This window comes from Triticum aestivum, chromosome 6B (genome assembly GCF_018294505.1).
Source record: "Triticum aestivum cultivar Chinese Spring chromosome 6B, IWGSC CS RefSeq v2.1, whole genome shotgun sequence".
NCBI classification, from domain to species: domain Eukaryota; kingdom Viridiplantae; phylum Streptophyta; class Magnoliopsida; order Poales; family Poaceae; genus Triticum; species Triticum aestivum.
Window position 1 is genome coordinate 545,407,806 of NC_057810.1, and position 20,240 is coordinate 545,428,045.

The following is a 20,240-nucleotide window of genomic DNA, read 5'->3' on the forward strand; positions in this document are numbered from 1 at the left end:
GGACCATGTCTACCCTCAGTGTAACCTTCGTGGAAGCTACGGCATCTGTATCGCAGCTCTTTCGTCCATATCGAACAGATACAAGTTTACTTGACCCGCTAGTCCATCCAAAAAACCGAGAATCGAACCATATCCACACAATACGTTATGAAAGCACAGCCATCGTAAAGAACCAACCGCAATTTTCTTTTCGACCAAAAAAACAACGTAACTGAAAAACGAGAACCTCAGACCAGTAAACCGTTCCACATGCTGATGTTTGTCAGCATCGAAACCGCTGCAGAGGGGTCGCACATCAGTGCAGAAAATTTCTGTCCGTTTCCGGTCGAAAAGTGGTGCCTCGAAAAGTATATAGCTGGACAATGGGTAGACCTGTGGGATTCAGAGGCTGGGTATGCCGCAACAACCTTGTCCAGCTCAAACAGCGACCACACAGGTGGACTACAAAGAGGTGAAAAGTAGCGGTTACTAGAAAGTTTGACTCATTCCAGGTCTTCGCTGTAGCTGCGGTCAAGCTAAGATAAGGCGTTGGAATTTTAGATGAGATGCATGTGTGTGGATGTGAGGCAGCTGTAAATGTGTTTTTAAACACCTGGGCCATGAGCCAGCTGAGCATCCAACGCACGCTTCACAACACATGCACCACCATCCGGCAAAACCACGCAGAAATGGCTCCCGTACTGTGGTGCTCCCCGGCCGAGCAGAGGTGTGTTTCTCTCTCCTTAATTATCTGCTTTAGCTTGTTTCTTGCTGTCAGACTTGTGGGTGAAATGTAACCATTTGCTAGTTACTCCATTACGCTTCAAGTAACTGAGCGCTAGTCCTCGATGTCTGGACGAAAAAGAATTTTCTCCCGCTTTATATTATCAAGCATCAACCAACCCATACAGCCAGCTCGCTGGGGCCACAACACAAACAAGCTCAAAAGAAAAAACGAGAGAAAAAAGAGAAACAAATGCCGACGCCGACAACTCAACTAAGCGAAGATGGTCGATATCCGCCGCACCCTCCGGAGAAGTACCACCGCACGCCTATCACTCTGAAGTTTCGCGTACCAAGCAACACCTTCAGGAAGGAATGCGACGACGATGCCGCTGCTGCCCGGACCGGTCCTAGGGTTTCCCCCGGTACGTGGTTGGTAGATAGGAAGGGGTATCACCGACGCCCTCAAGAAGGTTCGGCAACGCCCAAGGGCGCAACCACGCCAGTGGCGGACGAGCCGCCAGGGATTTCTCCCGCCCCGAAACCAACACCAACACAGACAATCGAGAGTGCACCGCCCAACATGCCGCCCACCAGCCTGTGCCACCACGGATATCGCACCAACTCCACCGTCTCACTGATGCCACCAACACGAGGCCTCAAGGGAGGACGAGGGGACACCGGGCTCGGAGGAACCGCGACGCAACCGACAGGGGGGATAGCCCCCACCGCGCCGCGGAGCCGACCAGACATGCGACAAGGACTTACCAGGCCTCCACAGGCCCGGCCGAACCCCAACGGATCCGGACAATCCCTGCCGACACGCTGCAGTACGCCGGCTGCCGGAGCCATTACCACCTGCAGCCACAATCGTCTCACCACCACCACCAGGGAGCTGCGCCACCAAGCCCCGAACCGCCGGCTCGCCCAAGCCCAGATGGGCCCAAAAGGGCCCAGATCTGGGCCAAGCGGGCGCCGCCGGCCAGCAACACGCCACGCAGCCCCGCAGCCAACGGCCACGCCGTCGCATCAAGGGCGCTCGAGGACTGCGGACCTCGCCGCCGAGTCACACCGCTACCCGCCGAGCAGCACCGCCGCCGGGAGGAGGGAGCCCCGACCCCACCTCCTAGCGAGCGGGGAAGGGACGTCCGCCACCGTCGGCGCCATCCGAGCTACGCCGGTGGCCTCTGCCGGCGGCGGCGAAGGAAGAGATGAGTAGAGGATGACGAGACGAGGTGGCGTGGTGGAGGCGCTTCGCCGCCTCGGGGGGCGATGGAAGCGGTACGAGGGAGGGAAGGGAGGGGGAGAGGGGCGGCCGGGGAGGGGGGGAGAAGGCTAGTCCTCGATGTTTAGCACACCTATGTCGCTTCCACACATATATTTTTTTCGAAACGGAGGCAAAAGATTTGCCTCATTCATTAAATAAGAGAGAAGTGTTTTAGAGTGTTACAAATGACCCATATGCCCGGCATGGCAACTACTCGCGCACAAGAATACACCCCAGTTTTTGAGCTCCCGCGAGAACCCAAAGCTTGACGCCGTTGATGATAGCACGGAGAAGGACCGGAGGCGGTGCGCTCTTGTGTCGGAAGACCCGAGCATTACGCTCGTTCCAGATCGTCCAAGAGACTAGCATTGTAAGTGAGGCCAAGGCTCGTCGGTTTGGGTTTTGCAAGCAGGTTCGCTTTTCCCACCATTCCGAAACGGATCCATCCAAATGCCAAGAGGAGGTGTCCATGTGCGCTAGACCAAATTCAAGGATGACCGAGTTCCATAGCCTTATGGTGTAGCGGCATTTGTAGAAGAGGTGTGCACCCGTCTCGCCAACACGTTTGCAAAGCGGGCAAAATCCACAGTTTTGCCAACCGCGCCGCTCCAATCTATCGGCTGTCCAAATCCGGTCTTGGATAGCCAATCAAGCAAAAAACTTGATCTTAGGAGGGGCCCAAGCCTTCCAGATCATAAAATCTATGGGCGAAAGTGTCAGACCAAGAAACTGAACCTTGTAGGCTGTGGCCGCGGAGTAGGACCCGTCGTTGGCGTGTTTCCAAATAATGTCATCGTCAGTTTGTTGATCCAAGTGTAGGTCATGCACAAGCATCCATAACGTGAAGAATTGGAGGATGTGGGCACCGGAGACGATGGTGTTGCGACCGATCTTAAGAATCTAAGCATCTTCATGGAGGGCCTACGCACTTTCCAGTTCTTGTGCGTGGAGGCCTCATAAATCAAAGGGGCAATGTCCTTCAGTTTCCGCCCAAGAAGCCATGGGAAATCCCAAAAAGATGTTTTGGCACCGTTGCCTAAAATGATGGTCTGTAAGGCAAGAAGAAGTCCATGTCCTCCTCCGTGCAAGGGTTCTCAAGCCCCACCCTCCCCAAAACAATAGTAATTATAATATGCCACGAAGTTTATGATTTGCAATTTGCAGGTGACGAGTGCCAAATGCGTTCTCCCAAGCAACCGGCGAAGCTCGCCATGCTTTTACTGCTGGTATTGCTGCTGCTCTGTGACGGAGTTGGCAACGTCCATTGCGCAAGGATCCACGAGAAAAGCGCCGATCTGCACGCTCTGCTCGACTTCACCTTGAGTAACTGGAGTACCAAAGGCCACTTCTGTCACTGGAATGGTGTCACATGCACCACGACACCACCATTCTGTGTCTCGTCACTTCTTCTCGCTAGCCAAAACTTGGCAGGCCAAATTAGCTCCTCTCTAGGAAACCTAACTTCCCTCACACAGCTTCACCTTTCGGGGAACTACTTTGTTGGCCCCTTAGGCCAACTCCACCGCGCCACCCCATCCTGTCTGGCCCTGTCCGTTTGGGACAAAAGGGATAAAGGAGGCGGTCCAATGCGCGAGGTCCCGGACCCATCTTGTCCATTTTGTATCCGGGCCGACCCATTTCGAGCGCAAACTTGCGCCGGGTTTGAGTCACGGCAGACACCAAACGGACGCGCGCCTCGTCCGCTTCGGGGCCGCGTGACAGGCGGTCACCTACCTCCCACTCGCCCACATCAATGCGCACGAGGGGGCGGCCTCACCTGTTATCCGCATGTCGAACGGTCGCCGTCCTTCTTTAAGTGGGAAGCGTGGACGGGTCGTCGTCCACACTGCCCCACGCCACCCAGCGGCCTCCTCGAACCCTGACAGCGCCGAACCCTAGCCTTCCTTTGTCCTCGAGCTCGCCGGCCGCCCACCTCGCCATGGGCTTCTGGAACGGCAAGGGCAAGCACGACCGCGAGGCCGGCTCCTCCTCGGGGCGCCGCCGCGGATCCGTGAAGAAGGAGGAGCCCGCGTCTCCGCCGCGCTCCTCCCGTCGAGCCCCCGCGTCACCGCCGCGCTCCTCCCGTCGAGCCCCCGCGCCGGCCCCCTTCACCATTGCCCATAGGCCCTCCGGCGAGCGCGACCGGCAGTACATCTGCGCGGACGTGTGCCGGAGGTACTGGGAGATGAGGATGCCGGTCCGGTGGAGCGACGCCCACCTCCCCAACGGGTGGCACCTCTTCGCGGACCGGGTCCCCATCCCGCCAGTGCTGGCGACCGGCCGTGCACGGCGCGATGAGATCAACCGCCGCCGCCGCCTCCTCCCCGACGACCTGTACTACGACCTCGGGTATGCCCCCGACTCCCCGCTCTGGGGCACATGGCTCCAGGACGAGCACGACACGCGCCGCGCGTCCTATTTCGCCGGCACCGTGTCGGGGCCGCGGAGGCCACGTGCAGAGCCGCGCGGGCGTACGCGGGTGCGCGGCCTGACGCCCACGCCGTCGCCTTCCCCGTCTCCGTCGCCCCCTCCCCCTCCTCGCATGATAGAGGAGGAGGAGGCCCGTCTCCTACAGCGTGTCATGGCGGACTCCATGAACACGCACGACGAGCGGCAGTGGGACGGCCTGGAGGAGGCCATGGCCCTCTCTGCCGCCGGGGACGTCGCCTTCCCGGAGCTGCAGCTGGCGGCCGTCACGGCGGCCGTCACGGAGGAGCCGATGGAGGAGGACCCGCCCGCGTTCGAGCAGCTCCTGGGCCAGGGGTGGGGCTGGTCCTGCACTGCGCTGGAGATGGCCGCCGACCTGGGCGTGAACTGGTGCCCCACTCCGCCGCGGTCACCTGAGCGGGAGGCGTCACCGCGGGAGGAGGTGGTGCAGGCACCTCCGGCCGTCCAGCCCGGCCCCGTCTACCACGCACCGCCGCCCCACCTCTGGACGCCGCCTGAGTACGTCGACCTCGTCAGCGACGACGACACCGGCGGCCAGTGAAGACGGCGACGGCCACGGCACCGACGGGCGCGGCCGTTTTTTTTCTTATTATGTTAATTATGAATTTGGGCCTTTTAAGTGGCCGTTGAAACTGGGCCGTTTTGTGGCCAACCCATATATATGTTTTATGTTTTTTTTAAATGCGCTTATTTGCTTTTTTAGTTATTTCATTAATTTTTTTATTTCTGTCCACCCCGGACACGATTTGGGGTGCGGCCGCGCGGTGGGCGCACGCACGATCCAACGGACACGGCCGGACACGGGCGAACCCATCGGCGCCCCAAAGGGACAAATTCGGGCCAATCCGAACGTCTGTTTGAGGTCGCGCGGTGGAGTTGGCCTTACCTGTCCTTGGCCATCTCCAACAACTGCAGACACTTTATCTGAGCAACAACCAATTAAGTGGGACAATTCCTGATTCACTTACCAACTGTTCCAACTTGACCAACTTAGATCTCTCTGTAAACTCGCTAGCGAGTGTAATTCCACCAAAATTAGACTTGCTTTCACATCTGTCCTACTTAAACCTCTCCAGAAACTCCCTCGAGGGTGTAATCCCTACGAAAGTGGGCCTCCTTTCAGATCTGTCCTACATAGATCTCTCTGTAAACTTGCTAGTGGGTCAAATTCCTCCAAAACTAAACTGCCTTTCAGAACTGATCTACTTGGATTTCTCTGTAAATTTGCTAGTAGGTCAAATTCCTCCGAGTTTAGGCTTTCTTCCTAATCTAGCATATATCTATCTTCGATCGAATCAACTCGAGGGGAGCATTCCTAAACTTGGGCAATTGCCACAATTGCAAGAGCTGCTCCTGGGCAACAATAAGCTTTCAGGTGAACTCCCACACGCCATCTTGAATTCTTCGCTTTCGCTCCAAATTTTAGGCTTGGAATTCAATATGCTAAGCAATGCATTGCCACCTAATATTGGCGACCGTCTGCCTAGTCTCATTCAACTTAACTTGGCCGGTAACCTGTTTGAAGGTAACATCCCAGCTTCCCTAGGCAATGCTCAAGGTCTAAAATTGATAGATTTATCAAATAACAGTTTCATTGGGAAAATTCCTACTTCTTTTGGAAAGCTTTCAAAACTGACTAGGCTAAACCTTGAGCATAACCAGCTTGAATCAAGGGACAACCGAGACTGGGAGTTCGTAAATGCATTGAGAAATTGTCGATCTCTAAATATACTATCACTTTCTTACAATCCGCTGCAGGGATCTATTCCCCAGTCCATTGGTGACCTATCCCCCAGCCTTGAGACCCTCGTGCTGCTTGGAAACAACTTATCAGGACAAGTACCCCAGAGCATCAGAAAACTTAGTGCCTTAGCTAAACTGTCACTAGGTGAAAATAATTTAGGTGGTACAATTGAAGGATGGCTTGGTGACCTAAAAGGCCTTGCAGTATTATATCTCTAGTCAAACAGGTTCACCGGACTAATCCCATCCTCTATTGGCAATCTTACTAAATTGACATATCTGTATATAGGTGAAAATGAGTTCAAGGGCCACATACCGGCGAGCATGGGAAACCTTCCACTCTTACAACTACACCTTGGTGATAACAGTTTCCAAGGGTATATACCACCGGCACCGAGCTTTGTAAACCTTCAACAACTAACATCATTAAACCTCAGCCACAACAATTTCCAAGGTGACATACCTCAGATTAGTAACCTTATTAATCATCTCATTAGTTTGGATCTTTCATCAAATAAGCTTACAGGGAAAATTCCTGATTCTTTGGGCAAATGTTACGGCTTAGAGAGTCTGCAAATCGACCAAAACTTTCTTACAGGAAACATACCATCAAATTTTGGTAACCCAACGTTGCTGAGTATGCTGAATCTTTCACACAACAACTTGTTACGCACCATCCCATTAACTCCAAACAGACTAGAGGCTAACAGTCTTGATCTTTCGTATAATCATCTTAAAGGAGAAATACCCAGAAATGGACTATTCGAAAATTCTACAGCTGTTTCACTTGTGGGTAATTGGAGGCTTTGTGGAGGTTCCATGGATCTTCATATGCCCATGTGTCCCGCTGTTTCTCGGAGGTCAGAGACACAATACTATTTGGTCAGAGCATTGATTCCATTATTTGGCTTTGCGTCACTTGTAATGTTGACTTACATTATATTCTTTGGGAAGAAGACGTCAAGAAGAACATACTCAATTTTGCTTTCTTTTGGCAAGAAATTCCCTAGAGTTGCTTATAATGATCTAGCTCGAGCTACAGGGAAGTTCTCAGAGTTATACCTTGTCGGAAGAGGAAGCTATGGTTCAGTCTACAGAGGAAAGTTAACTCAAGCTAAAATACAAGTGGCTATTAAGGTTTTTGACCTTGGTATGAAATGTGCAGACAGAAGTTTTGTAACAGAATGCGAGGTTTTGAGTAGAATTCGGCACAGGAACCTTGTACCTATCCTAACTGCATGTTCGACAATAGAAATAGTGGTGACGCTGTCAAAGCTCTAGTTTACGAATTCATGCCTAATGGGAATTTGGACACATGGTTGCACAACACATTCTCGGGTAGTTCTTCGAAATGTTTGTGCTTAGCTCAAAGAGTAGACATAGCCATCAATATAGCCAATGCGCTGGCTTATTTACACAATGATTGTGAAAGGCAGATTGTACATTGTGATCTGAAGCCAACAAATGTCCTACTTGACGATGATATGAATGCTTATTTGGGAGACTTCGGCATTGCAAGCCTCATCGGACATTCAAGCTTAGTCACCTCAACTGGGCTAAAGGGAACAATAGGGTACATAGCTCTAGGTATAGTAACCCCGGTGACTTCCATTTTTGATGGCCATGTATTATTTAAAGTATATTAATTACTAATTTTATCTCTTGACAGAGTATGCTCAAAGTGGCCAGGCATCAATCCATGGGGATGTTTACAGTTTTGGAATAGTACTCCTGGAGATGCTCATTGGCAAAAGACCGACAGACCCTATGTTTGAGAATGAAATCAACATGGTTAACTTTGTGGAGAGGAACTATCCAGATAAGATAATACATATTATTGATGCACGCCTGCGTGGAGAATGCAAGGGCTATATCCAAGCGAACATTGGAACAGAAATGCGGCATATGATGCCAGTTTGTCACTCATGCAAGTCGCTCTTTCCTGTACATGTCAAATCCCAAGGGAATGCATGAACATAAGAGAAGTAACCAATAAGTTGCATTCAATCAGAACATCATACATTAGAGCAACCAAGCGAGAGCAAGTCATGCTTCGCTAGAGTGGTTTAGAATGTTCATCCATGATCTCATGTTATAGTGGGTTGAGTTTATCCCTCAAATTGAGTATTGACCGTAGCATATATAATAGAAGAAGTGAAATGAGCACGAGTACACGGAGTAACTTGCAGAATTTTGGGTTACTAATGTATGCTGCTAAGTGCTGAATCATAGGAGTACTAACATTTTTTCTTTGACAGCTAGAGGCACTAAGGCTTTGGTTCAGCGCGTCTCACATTACTTGGTGAAACAACACCTGTAACACCACATTGATTAACTCTGTACCACATCTTTCTTTTTGGAAAAGAAGGTTAAAACCCTGGCCTCTGCATCAATCGATGCATACAACCATCTTTATTAATTACCCCCTCCGTCACAAAATAAGTGTCTCAAATTTAGTATAGTTTTGTACTAAAGCTAGTACAAAGTTAAGACACTTATTTTGAGACGGAGGGAGTATTTCACAAAGGTCTAACAAGAAAATACATCAAGCCACCAGAAGCCACCACACATACCTACAAACTCGATAATGTGGATTGCTCTCACCCCTTATATCTAAAACCGGTGTTGTCGCCAATCCATCCACATAACATATCGGGACCAACAGCCGGTGCAGCAGACCTAAAGCACGCACTACATGCACACGTTTTAGAAGCCAGAAGCAGCCATCATCCTCGGATCGCTGACCCATCTTTAGGATAGAGATTCACATCATCCTTGTCATTCCACACATCCGTCGGCGCCACCACGGCGCCCAACGGGGCCACCGCCCTACGCGCAATCATCCAGACGCGAAGACTCTGGAAGTTCTGTCGTGCGTAGCACCTGCCGACCAACACGACACATTGTAGCACCTGTCGGTCAGGCATGACTTGACATATCCACCGAAGCTCCGTGCAAGACTTAGCGGCTCCACCTCCTGCCTCTGTCTTCCAGCGCGCTCCACAAACAATGTTGCCAAGGGAGTAACGATACCGCAGTACCGCCATCGTTCGATCTGGATGACCAGATCTTAGGGTTTCCCTCGAAGCAGCACGAGCGGGTCGACAGAAGTTACACGATGATGCCTTCATCTAGGTAACGACGCAAAACACCGCCATCGCCCACCATCGGCTCGGTTTTCACCGGCAACTATGTCTCCCCAACTCGCAGCCGGGATTAGATGCCGAATCTGGAGATCCGACCACCCAACCTCAGGCCGACCATCTTCGACGAAGGAGGTGGCCACCACCGCCACGCCCAGGGCCGCAACCCCCGATGTCCTCGTGTTGCGGGTCGATCCTAGGGGACAGCAAGCCATTGACAGAACGGTACACGAGGTTGCAGCCCGTCGAAGCCCATCTGAGCCCAGATCGAGCGCCGCCGTTTGACCTGCCGCCGTTCGCCGCTGCCCCGCATACCCTGTCGTAGATCCGGCCATCACGGGCCGCCGCCGTTCTGACCGAAGCACGGGCTGAGGAGAAACGCCGCCGCCGCCGCTGCAGCACACATGCTTTGCCTGCAACGTCCCCGACAGCGGCGGCGGGGGGAGGAGGCACCGAAGTGAACGGGGGGAGGCGGCCCACGGGGGCGCGGCGGCGCCACACGGGCGCGGCGGCGGCTCCGTACCACAACCGCAAGTTAATTAGCAAACACTTGGTCTTGAATCCAAACTGCAAACTACTGGGCCTTCTCACTTGTATACTATTGTACTAGAAGGATACTTTGCGTGTTGATGCAGGAAACTAAATAAAATACCGTTGACTAATAATGCTCTCAATATGACAAGCAATTTTTTTAAAAATAAAAGAGAGCAACTGATTTTTTTTGTCACCAAGAACATACCGTCAAAACTTGGTGTCTTGCGCATTTTACCAAACATTTTCAGATAAACACCCTTGTCCTGTAAAATATAATCCAAAATGATATGCCATAGAGGAAACAATTTCTTGTAGGCCAATAAAATATAGGGAACAAATGACACAATCTTTACGGAGATGAGAGCCAGATCTACCAAAGAAAATTATTAAGATTTATGAGGGAGACAAATCATATGACTAAATATGACTAAATATTCAATGAACTCAAAGGAATAAAATGATTTTTAATTCCGTGTGTGGATACCTATGCGAAAAAAAGTACTCTAACTATGATCCCATGTTCCTATACATGCACGATTAGGTATCTCTAGTCGATCCCTTAAAAAAATTTAGATGAGCAAAATGAACAGCTAACTGCGCCTAGCTGAGCTCTTAAACGTTTAGAGGAGCAAAAATTTAAGGAGTTATCCCAAAAAGGCAGCCCAAGTCTCTCATTCTTACTCGACTGACGCCACTTCTCGGGATAATTTAGGCTACTCTCTACTCCCGCCCCAGGCGCCACCTCTTCCTGCCACCGCTACCCAACCTCGCCATCGTCGCCACCACAACCCTTGATTCCATACGGAATGGAACCGGAAGCCGACTCTGCTACCCCACTAACCACTGCTGCCGGCTCGATGATGTCGGAATCGATCCCTGCACCGCCGCCTGTGCCAAGGAAAAGGTTAGGGATGAAAAGCTTGCTCCGGACCGCCATGCTGTTATCGAAGGCTGGCAACAAGGTCCCAGTGGCCGTGATGATGCCCAGTTGCCCTCACGATGCTCCGACCAGCGGCAAGTGGGCGAGGAAGCCGATAGAGGCGATGGATGCGCTCACCGAGGCGGTGACGACGAAGAAGAAGATTGATGACGGTTTGCAGCTGTGGGGTTTGAGGTTGTTGTTGTTGATTGTAGCGTGAAGGAGGGGGTGGGTTTTTTGCAACCTTAATGTCTTAACTGCATTCGTCACACATCCAATGCCTCGAACGATCTAGATTATGACAACAAGTATTAACCCTGATTTTTTGATGGATCACACACAAATATCTATTGGAATAGATGTATAGCAAGTCATGTTGTAATAAATATTAAAATGAAAATTCAAAGACCCTGAACTATTACGTGGTGCACGCCTCAAGAGATTTCTTCCCGTATCGGACCATGTCTACCCTCAATGTTTTTTCTCCAATATGCACGAGCGTGCATATTATATATTAAAGAAGAAAGGCAAAGAATGCCTCCACCATGTTTTACAAGATTCCCGTTACGCTTATCCTTCCCTACGCGCCCACCTTTCTAAACTACCAAAGAAGGGTTCAACATCCCCTTTGAACTTGCCGGCCAACGACCATATCTTCCCTTCGGACTTGATCCTAGCTATAAGCACATCCATGGAGGGGATGCCCCTTCAAACACAGCAGCATTGTGATGCTTCCACAACTCCCAAATAGTGAGAATGAAGATAGTATGCAGATCCTTGCGCCGTAGATTGTTCGGTCCTTGCTTGTCCCGCAGCCAAGCATCCAGCGTGTCTTGGGCCGTCGGTGTCCATTGCATCTTGCCCAAAGCCTCACAGATAACAGCCCATACAGCACGAGAGAACACGCATGTTAGTAGCACATGGTTGATCATTTCCTCCTCCTGGTCGCAAAGAGGGCATGCGTCCTGATGTGGCAACCCTCTTCGTGCAAGTCGATCCAAGGTCCAGCACCGATCTCGTAGTGCTAGCCAAGCGAAGAACTTGTAGTTAGAGGGGCCCTGGATGTCCAAGTAAGCTCCGCCATTGGTGCCACCTCACGGCCCCAAAACTTTGCCGCATAAGCCGACCTCACCGAATAGCGACCGTTCGTCTCCCAGGACCATGCAACCTTGTCCGGTACATCTACCTCCGGCTCCCACGTGTGCACACACAGCCATAGGGATAAAAATTCCCTCAAGGCTTGCTCATCCAGCTCCGGGCCGACATCCATAGCCCACGAACCATCCTCAATGGCCGGTGCCACATGCTTCGTCAGTCTCACACGTCGGGGGATCATGCCATATACAATTGGTGCGATCTCCTGCACCCTCATCCCATTAATCCAACGGTCCTCCCAAAAGAGGGTGTTCTGTCCACAATGTGCCTCGCACTTGGTAGCAGCCTGGAACAAACAGAGTGCCTCCGCTGGAACCTTTATTGTGAATTCACTCCAAGGTCTGCTCAAGTCCACCCGTTGCAGCCATGGCCACCTAGCTTGCATGGCCACATTTAGCCATTTGAGGTTCGGAATGCCCAGTCCTCCGGCCCACTTCGGAGCACAGACTGAGTCCCAGGCGACAGCGCAGTTGCCACCATTCGCATTAGCTCGCTTGCACCATAGGAAACCTCGACACACTTTGTTCATCGCAGCTATGGTCTTCATTGGGATATCCAAGGCCATCATTGCATGAATGGGCATTGCACATAGCACCGATTTGACCAAGGTCAACCGTCCACTCTTAGGCATCAAATCCGCCTTCCATTTAGGGAGACAATTTGCCATTTGATCCACCAAATATTGCAACTGCGCTGGAGTTTGCTTCCTTAGTGCCAACGGGAGGCCTAGGTATTTTATAGGGAAGGACCCTGTCGGGCATCCTAGCACATTGCTAGTCATGTCGATTTCCTGATCGGAGCACCTTATCGGGAGGGCCGCGGATTTCGCCATATTCATTCGCAAACCTGAAGCCTCCCCAAAAATCTCAAAAATACACTTCGCAGCTTCGAGCTCTCCAGGCTTTGGTTTGATGAAAACCACCACATCATCCGCAAATATCGACAACCGTTGCCTCATCCCTCGAGAAGCCAACGGCTCCAAGAGTCCTCTTTGCGTTGCTTGCTGAAACAACCTTTGCAATGGCTCCATGGTGAGAATAAAGAGCATCGGTGATATCGGATCACCCTGCCTGAGCCCCTTACAGCTGTATATAGTATCTCCGGGGTCTCCATTCACCATGATTTTAGTGGTAAAAGTTGCAAGGATACCACAGATCCATGATCTCCACCTAGGGCTGAACCCAAGTTGTTGCATCACCTCAATAAGGAACGGCCATTGAACTGAGTCAAAAGCTTTCGAAATGTCTAGCTTGAGAAGGATAGCCGGGTTGCGCAAGGTATTCAGCCTTCGAGCTGTACTTTGGACCAACATGAAGTTGTCTTGTAAGGATCTGCCCTTCACGAAAGCACTCTGATGGTTACCCACAAGCATTGGAAGCTTCCACACTAGTCTGCATGCCAGGACTTTCTCAAAGATCTTGATAACACCGTGCACAAGACTGATCGGCCTAAAGTCCGCCACATCTAGGGCACCATCCTTCTTGGGCAGCAAAGTGACGAGGGATTTGTTGATCGCGGCCAATCCACGGATGTCCCCATTGTAAAAACAGGCCAATGCCTTCATGATATCATCCTTTATAATATGCCGGCATGCGGCATAGAAGCGGCCCGTAAATCCATCCGGCCCAAGCGCCTTGTCCAGGGGCATCCCCTTAATGACACCTTCCACCTCTTCGTATGTGAATGGCTCCTCAAGCTGCGATAGATCCAGCCGCGGCAAGTCCAACCCATTGAGATTAATGGTGCAGCTCCGGGACTCAGTGGAACCAAATGTCGCGCCATAGTATGCATCCACAGCGGAAGCCACCTCCTCCTGGCCAGAGTATATGCGCCCGTTGTGCTTGACCGAGCGGAGGACATTCTTGCGCTGCCGATGACTCGCCTGTTGATGGAAGAGCCTTGTACTGCCATCCCCTTCACGCAACTGCAACAAACGCGATCTCTGTCTTGCTATGGTTCTTTCAAGGGAGGCCAGCCCTAGCAGCTTCTTCTTTAAGCAACTCCTCAAGCCTCTTTCCGCATCCGAAAGTGGCCCATTGTCCATCGCAATGTCCAATTGCTTTATGACCTCCAGAGCAATGGAAATTTGCAGTTTCACATTGCCAATCCAGCGAGTGCTCCACCGTTGAAGGCTTATTGCCGTAGCCCGCAGTTTATTATGTAGCGTGAGGTACACGTTGGTCGCCTCAGGTGTCGAAACCCAGGCCTCTTGCACCACGTCCAAAAAACCCTGAGCCTTGACCCAAAACGCCTCGAACCTGAATCTTTTCCTCATACTAACCTCCACATTCATATCCAAGATAAGTGGGCAGTGGTCCGAAATCGCCGTCCCCAGAGCGGACAGGAAGCATGACGGAAATGCCTCGTCCCACTCGTTGGAGACAAACACGTGATCAATTTTCTCCATCGTGGCGTTTCGCCTCTCATTCGACCAGGTATAGTGCCTCCCATTAAGGTACAGCTCCTTGAGCTCCAATCTGTTTAGCTTTGCTCTAAACCTTCCCAACATCCTTCGGTTCACCAGCTCATTACTTTTGTCCTCCTGCCTAGCCAAGAGATTGAAATCTCCAGCCACCACCCACGGCCCTGCGTGCAGATCCCGGATATCCACCAAGTCTTGCATAAACTCGATTTTGTCTGCTTCCTCTTGCGGCCCATAGACACTTGTGAGCCACCATGCCTGCTCATCATCCGGGCACTTAACCAGCACCGTCAACGTATGGTTAGTGTAATGTGGGTTGGATATATGGGTGACAGAGTCATCCCAAGCTACCAGAATCCCGCCACGAGTACCCACCGCCGGCAAGTAAAAAAAGTTTTCATATTTGTTTCCGAGGCATTACCTCACATCGTTCACCGATACAATTTGGAGCTTAGTTTCCTGAAGACAGACGACTGCCGGATTGGCCGCCACCACCACTTGATACAACGTGTTCCTCCTAGCTCGAGCGTTCAGCCCACGAACATTCCACACTAAAACTTTTAACGGGTGCGCATTCATTGGAGTGCCCGCACATACCACTCGGCTGACCACGCAGCTAGACCCCAATGTGGCTGTCCACCAATGACATCGGGGGTGACTCCCAGCAGAACAAGGCTAGAATAGCCGCAATGTGCGCATCCGAGAGTGGCCATGCGAACAGGTCCACATACATCCGTAATGCCTCCTCGGAGATAACCTCGCCTTCATGAGCCAAGCATAATTTCCGGATAAGAACTTGTTGTTGCTTGGTCGCCGCCCGCTTGGCAATCCTAGCGCTACGCCTAGGAGTTGTGTCCAGCCTTTGCTTCTTCCTGATCTGGCGCCCTGGGTTGGCAATGTCACGACCAGAAGGCCTCGGCAGCACGGGAGAAACTGGCACACACATGTCAGCACAAAAATCGGCCAAATCCACGTTAAAATCCCTCCCTGGGGCGATCTGCATGGCTGCCGTCGTGCATGGCCTCTGGCCTGGTGCCAGCACACGGCCAGCATCAAGCGGGGCCACCGGTTCCCCGATCCCGGGCGTGCATGGCGTGGAAACCCGGGCTGGGCCGTCCTTGTCTTCCAGCGGAGCCAACTGGGCAGTCCCCAAAGGCGTGTCTGGCCTGACGGCATGCATTGGGCTGCAGTCTCCACCTGACAAGCTGACTTGGAAAGTCTCCCAAGCCTCTACTTGCCCTATCCCATTCGAAACCGTGCATGAGAGCGACAGCACCTGCACAGCTGCACCAACCTCAACCGAAACGTGCTCCTCCAAAAACCTGTCCTGCAGTGGGATTAGCAACCCACCAATCTGGACCGAGTCCACCAAGCTCTGCCCAGCAGAGGGCAGCAGCCCCGACGCGCCGGGCCCTACAACCTGAAAAGCGCTCTATCCTATCCCCATGCTTCGTCGCCATCTGGCCAATTGCACCGAGGGAGGGGAACCAACGGTCTGCAGCACCCCGACTGGGACCGCACAGGACGCCACCTGCGAGCCAGACCAGCTGGCGGCCCTAGGCCTATCCACGCCCAAAGGCCGGTCCATCGGTCCCACGAAGGAATCTCTGACGCCAGCGCCACAGCTGTTGTTGACTACCGGGTCTACCGAGACAGGCGCGGTTTGAACGCACGCACGCGCACCCGCCGGCGGTGGCGCCGCCGTCGAGGACTCCGCCGTATGCACTGAGCCACCGCCAGCGCGGCGAGAATGGCTTCCCCTACCTCCATCACCAGAGGACCCCCTGCCACGACCATCGTCTTCGGTGGGAGGGGAGGGAGGCGGTGGCGGTGGCGGCGGCGGCGCCGCCCCGTCACCATCCACCATGATGCCCGGCAGCACCCGGATCTCGATGGGGTACCAGAACGCGCTTGAGCAACGCCCGGCCGCCGACCGTCGTCCATCCGCCTCCGACCAAAGCGTGCGCCTTGGCTCGTCAATGAAGAGGAGACGCCGACTGGGGATCCGTCTGGGCCGGTCCGTGCGCAACCAGACCCTGAAGTCCGCCATGTCAATCCTGCCTGCAGTATCCTCGTCAACCCCGACGACGTAGCCCAGTCCACGCAGGATCACACTGGCAGTCCGCCGGCACCACACATGCGCCGGCACACCCCGGAGCGAAATCGGGACAAGGTACGGCAAGGAAGCCGCCGTCGCCTGAGCCTGCCGAATCCATGGGCGCAGAGAGAGCTCGAACTAGGGCGCCTCCACATGTCCGGCGCGCACCATGCACTCCCGAAGAGCGCCATCATGGCAGAGCACGAGGAAATCCTCGGGGAAGAAGCGCCGAATGGACATCTCCGCCGGTCCAACGCCGAACGCGACATGCAACGCAGCCGCCGCCGCGTCCACATCCACCACCGGCCTGGTGCCGACGACGGTGACCAACACACCCGCGCCAGCTCGGCTTCAAGCGAGCGCGTATCTTCCGCAGCTTCCAGAAAGCACGCCTCCACCTCCCCATCCCAGCACAGGTCCGGCCGAGAGCGCTGGTCCTCCGGCAGGTCGAAAGGCGCCGAGAACGCCGGACTTGCAGATCTTCCCATTGACGGTGACCGCGCCACGGGCGGATCCCACACCACCTGGCTCCAAAGACGCACCGCACCCGGCGGCGGGGGACCCGACGGAGGGGGCGACAGGTCCGCTGGCGAGCGCGAGCGTGGGGCCGGCGACAGCGAGCGCGGGGGCGAAGCTGGCGATGCCTGGCGCGGGCCATCCGCAGCCCAGCCCGAAGTCGCAGAGCAGGCGGCGGGCGCGGCGGCTGCTCCACCGGAGATGGGCTGCGCGGACGGGTGCAGCCCCGCGAGGTGTGACCAGGCCCATGGCAACGAACGCAGAGCGTGGGGTTCGTGCACTCCCTGGAGATATGCCCATGACTGCCGCAGTTGTAGCAGTAGCCATACAACTCCACCGGGAGCTTGGAGGAGGGAGGAGGGCGAGCCGCCGTCAGGACACGCCTCCGCCCCTCCTGCCGCCGGCGTGGCGGGCGCTGGGCGCGGGTCAGCGGCACACGCGGGCGCCGAGGCAGCTTGGTCTGCCATCCACCATGCGTCGGGCGCATCGTCGGAGCGCGGGAGGGCCCCGCCGGCACGAAAGGGGTGCCCAAGATCTGGGGGACGGCGATGGTGGAGCAAAGCTGAGGCCGCGGCGGCGCGGGGGGGAGGAGAGGAAAGAGGCACCACGTGGGGGGAAGGAGACAGGGGAGCGTCGGACTCCGACGAAAACGAACCAGAGAGGGAGACCCTAGAGGCCATGGCCCCGCGGAGTGGAAGGCGGCGCTTTTGGGTGGCCGCCGGCGCCGGAGTGGCTGCCGGCGCAGAGCGGAGCGCTAGGGGAGAGCGCTAGGAGCGGAATCCTAGGGAGGTAGTATCATACACTAGTATCATATGCATCCTCTTGTCTACCCTCAAAGTAACCTCCGTGGAAGCTACGGCTTCTGTATCGTGGCTCTTTCGTCCATATCGAACAGATACAAGTTTACTTGACCCGCTAGTCGATCCAAATAATCGAGAATCGAACCATATCCACACAATACGCTTCGCCATCGTAAAGAACCAACCATAATTTTCTTTTGACGAAAAAACAATGTAACTGAAAAACGAGAACCTCAGACCAGTAAACCGTTCCACATGCTGATGTTTATCAGCATCGTAACCGCTGGAGAGAGGTCGCACATCAGTGCAGAAAATCTCTGTCTGTTTCCGGTCGAAAAGTATATAGCTGGACAATCGGTAGACCCGTGCGATTCGAGGCTAGACATGCCGCAACAACCTTGTCCAGCTCAAACAGCGACCACACCGGTGGGCGACAAGAGGTGAAAAGAAGCGTTTACTGGAAAGTTTGAAGGATTCCAGGTCTTCGCTGTAGCCGCGGTCAAGCTTAAGATAATTCGTGAGAAATTCAGATGAGATGGATGTGTGTGGATGCGAGGACGCCGTAAATGTGTTTTTAAACCCCTGGGGCCTCGGCCAGCTGAGCATCTAACTCACACTTCACAGCTCATACACCACCATCCGGCAAATCCACGCACAAACGGCTCCTGTACTGTACTGTTGTGCTCCCCGGCCGAGCAGAGGTGCGTTTTCTCTCTCCTTGATTATTTCTTTTGGCTTGTAGGAGTATATCTTGCTGTCAGACTTGTGGGTGAAATGCAACCATTTGCTAAAGTTACTCCGTTACGCTTCAAATAACTGACCGCTGGTACTCAATGTCGCGTCCACACGTATTGATTGTTCATAGCTGGTTACAGCATGGGCGCAACCTAAATCGGCTAGTAAACATGCGGTTTATAATTTGCCACCAAGTTTATGTTTACGTTTTGCAGGTGACGAGTGCCAAATGCGTTCTCCCAAGCAACTGGCGAAGCTCGCCATGCTTTTACTGCTGGCGTTGCTGCTGCTCTGCAATGGAGTTCGCAACGTTCATTGCTCAAGGATCCACGAGAATAGCGTCGATCTGCACTCGCTAATTGAGTTCAACAAGAGCATCACCGACGATCCTCAAGGAGCCTTGAGTAACTGGGACACCACAACCCACTTCTGCCACTGGAATGGTGTCAACTGCACCACGACACCACCGTTCCGTGTCAAGCAGCTTAAACTCAGCGGCTGGAACTTAGGAGGCCAAATCACCTCCTCTCTTGGAAACTTAAATTTCCTTGAAACGCTTGACCTTTCATACAATAACTTCGTTGGCCCCTTGCCTATCCTTGGCAATCTCCAACGATTGCAGACACTTTATCTGTACCACAACCGTTTAAATGGGATGATTCCTGATTCAATTACCAATTGTTCCAACTTGGCCAACTTAGATCTATCCGCAAACTCGCTAGTTGGCGTAATTCCACCAAAATTAGACCTGCTTTCAAATATGTCCTACTTAAACCTATCCAGAAATTCCCTAGCGGGCGTAATTCCTACGAAACTGGGCTTCCTTTCCAATCTGACCGTCGTAGATCTCTCTGTAAACTTGCTAGTGGGTCAAATTCCTCCCAAACTAGACTTACTTTCGAAACTGTTCTACTTGGATCTCTCTGGAAACTCACTAGTGGGTCAAATTCCTCCGAGATTAGGCTTTCTTAAAAATCTAGAATATCTCTATCTTGGATCAAACCAACTCGAGGGGAGCATTCCTGATGAGCTTGGGCAATTGCTGCAATTGGAACAGCTGCTCCTAGGCAACAATAAGCTTACAGGTGAATTCCCACGCATGCCATCTTGAACTCTTTAGGTTCACTCAAATATTTAGGCTTGGGGTCCAATATGCTACGCAATGCATTGCCAACTAATATTGGCGACCGTCTGCCTAATCTCATTGAACTTACCTTGGCTGGTAACATGTTTGAAGGTAACATCCCAGCTTCCCTAGGCAGCGCTCAAGGTTTAGAACTGATAGATTTATCAAATAACAGTTTCACTGGGATAATTCCTACTTCTTTTCGAAATCTTTCAAGTCTGACTATTCTAAACCTTGAGTATAACCAGCTTGAAACAAGGGACAACAGAGACTGGGAATTCTTAAATGCATTGACAAATTGTCGATCCCTAAAGAAACTATCACTCTCTTACAATCAGCTCCAGGGACCTATTCCCCAGTCCGTTGGTAATCTATCCCCCAGCCTTGAGAGTCTTCGGCTGACTGGAAACAACTTGTCTGGACAAGTACCCCAGAGCATCAGAAAACTTAATGCCTTAACTCAACTTGCACTAGGCGAAAACTATTTAAGTGGTAGAGTCGAAGGATGGGTTGGAAACCTAACTTCCCTTCAATTACTAAATCTCAAGTCAAACCACTTCACGGCCCAATCCCATCTGTTAGACTGTATTTACATGTGTATATTGTAACGTTGTATACCACCTCATTATATA

General features: G+C 52.7%; 2 protein-coding genes across 3 annotated transcripts; both read left to right on the top strand.

Annotated features, from left to right (window-relative positions):
• Nucleotides 1–615: 615 nt before the first annotated feature.
• Nucleotides 616–8,490, top strand: LOC123137911 (uncharacterized). Of its 2 annotated transcripts, none has more exons than XR_006468576.1 (2): nt 616–706; nt 7,830–8,490. XR_006468576.1 is itself a non-coding variant. In XM_044557802.1 (2 exons), exon 2 carries the CDS (start codon nt 3,909–3,911, stop codon nt 4,956–4,958), a length of 1,050 nt encoding a protein of 349 aa, XP_044413737.1. In that variant the 5' UTR covers nt 625–706; nt 3,134–3,908; the 3' UTR covers nt 4,959–4,974. The 2 variants fall into 2 exon arrangements, 1 of the variants encoding a protein (XP_044413737.1); XM_044557802.1 differs by lacking the exon at nt 7,830–8,490 and adding an exon at nt 3,134–4,974 and having other exon boundaries at nt 625–706.
• On the top strand, nt 6,468–7,568 carry LOC123137912 (receptor kinase-like protein Xa21). Its single transcript, XM_044557803.1, has one exon. It carries the CDS (start codon nt 6,485–6,487, stop codon nt 7,439–7,441), a length of 957 nt encoding a protein of 318 aa, XP_044413738.1. The 5' UTR covers nt 6,468–6,484; the 3' UTR covers nt 7,442–7,568.
• Nucleotides 8,491–20,240: the final 11,750 nt, after the last annotated feature.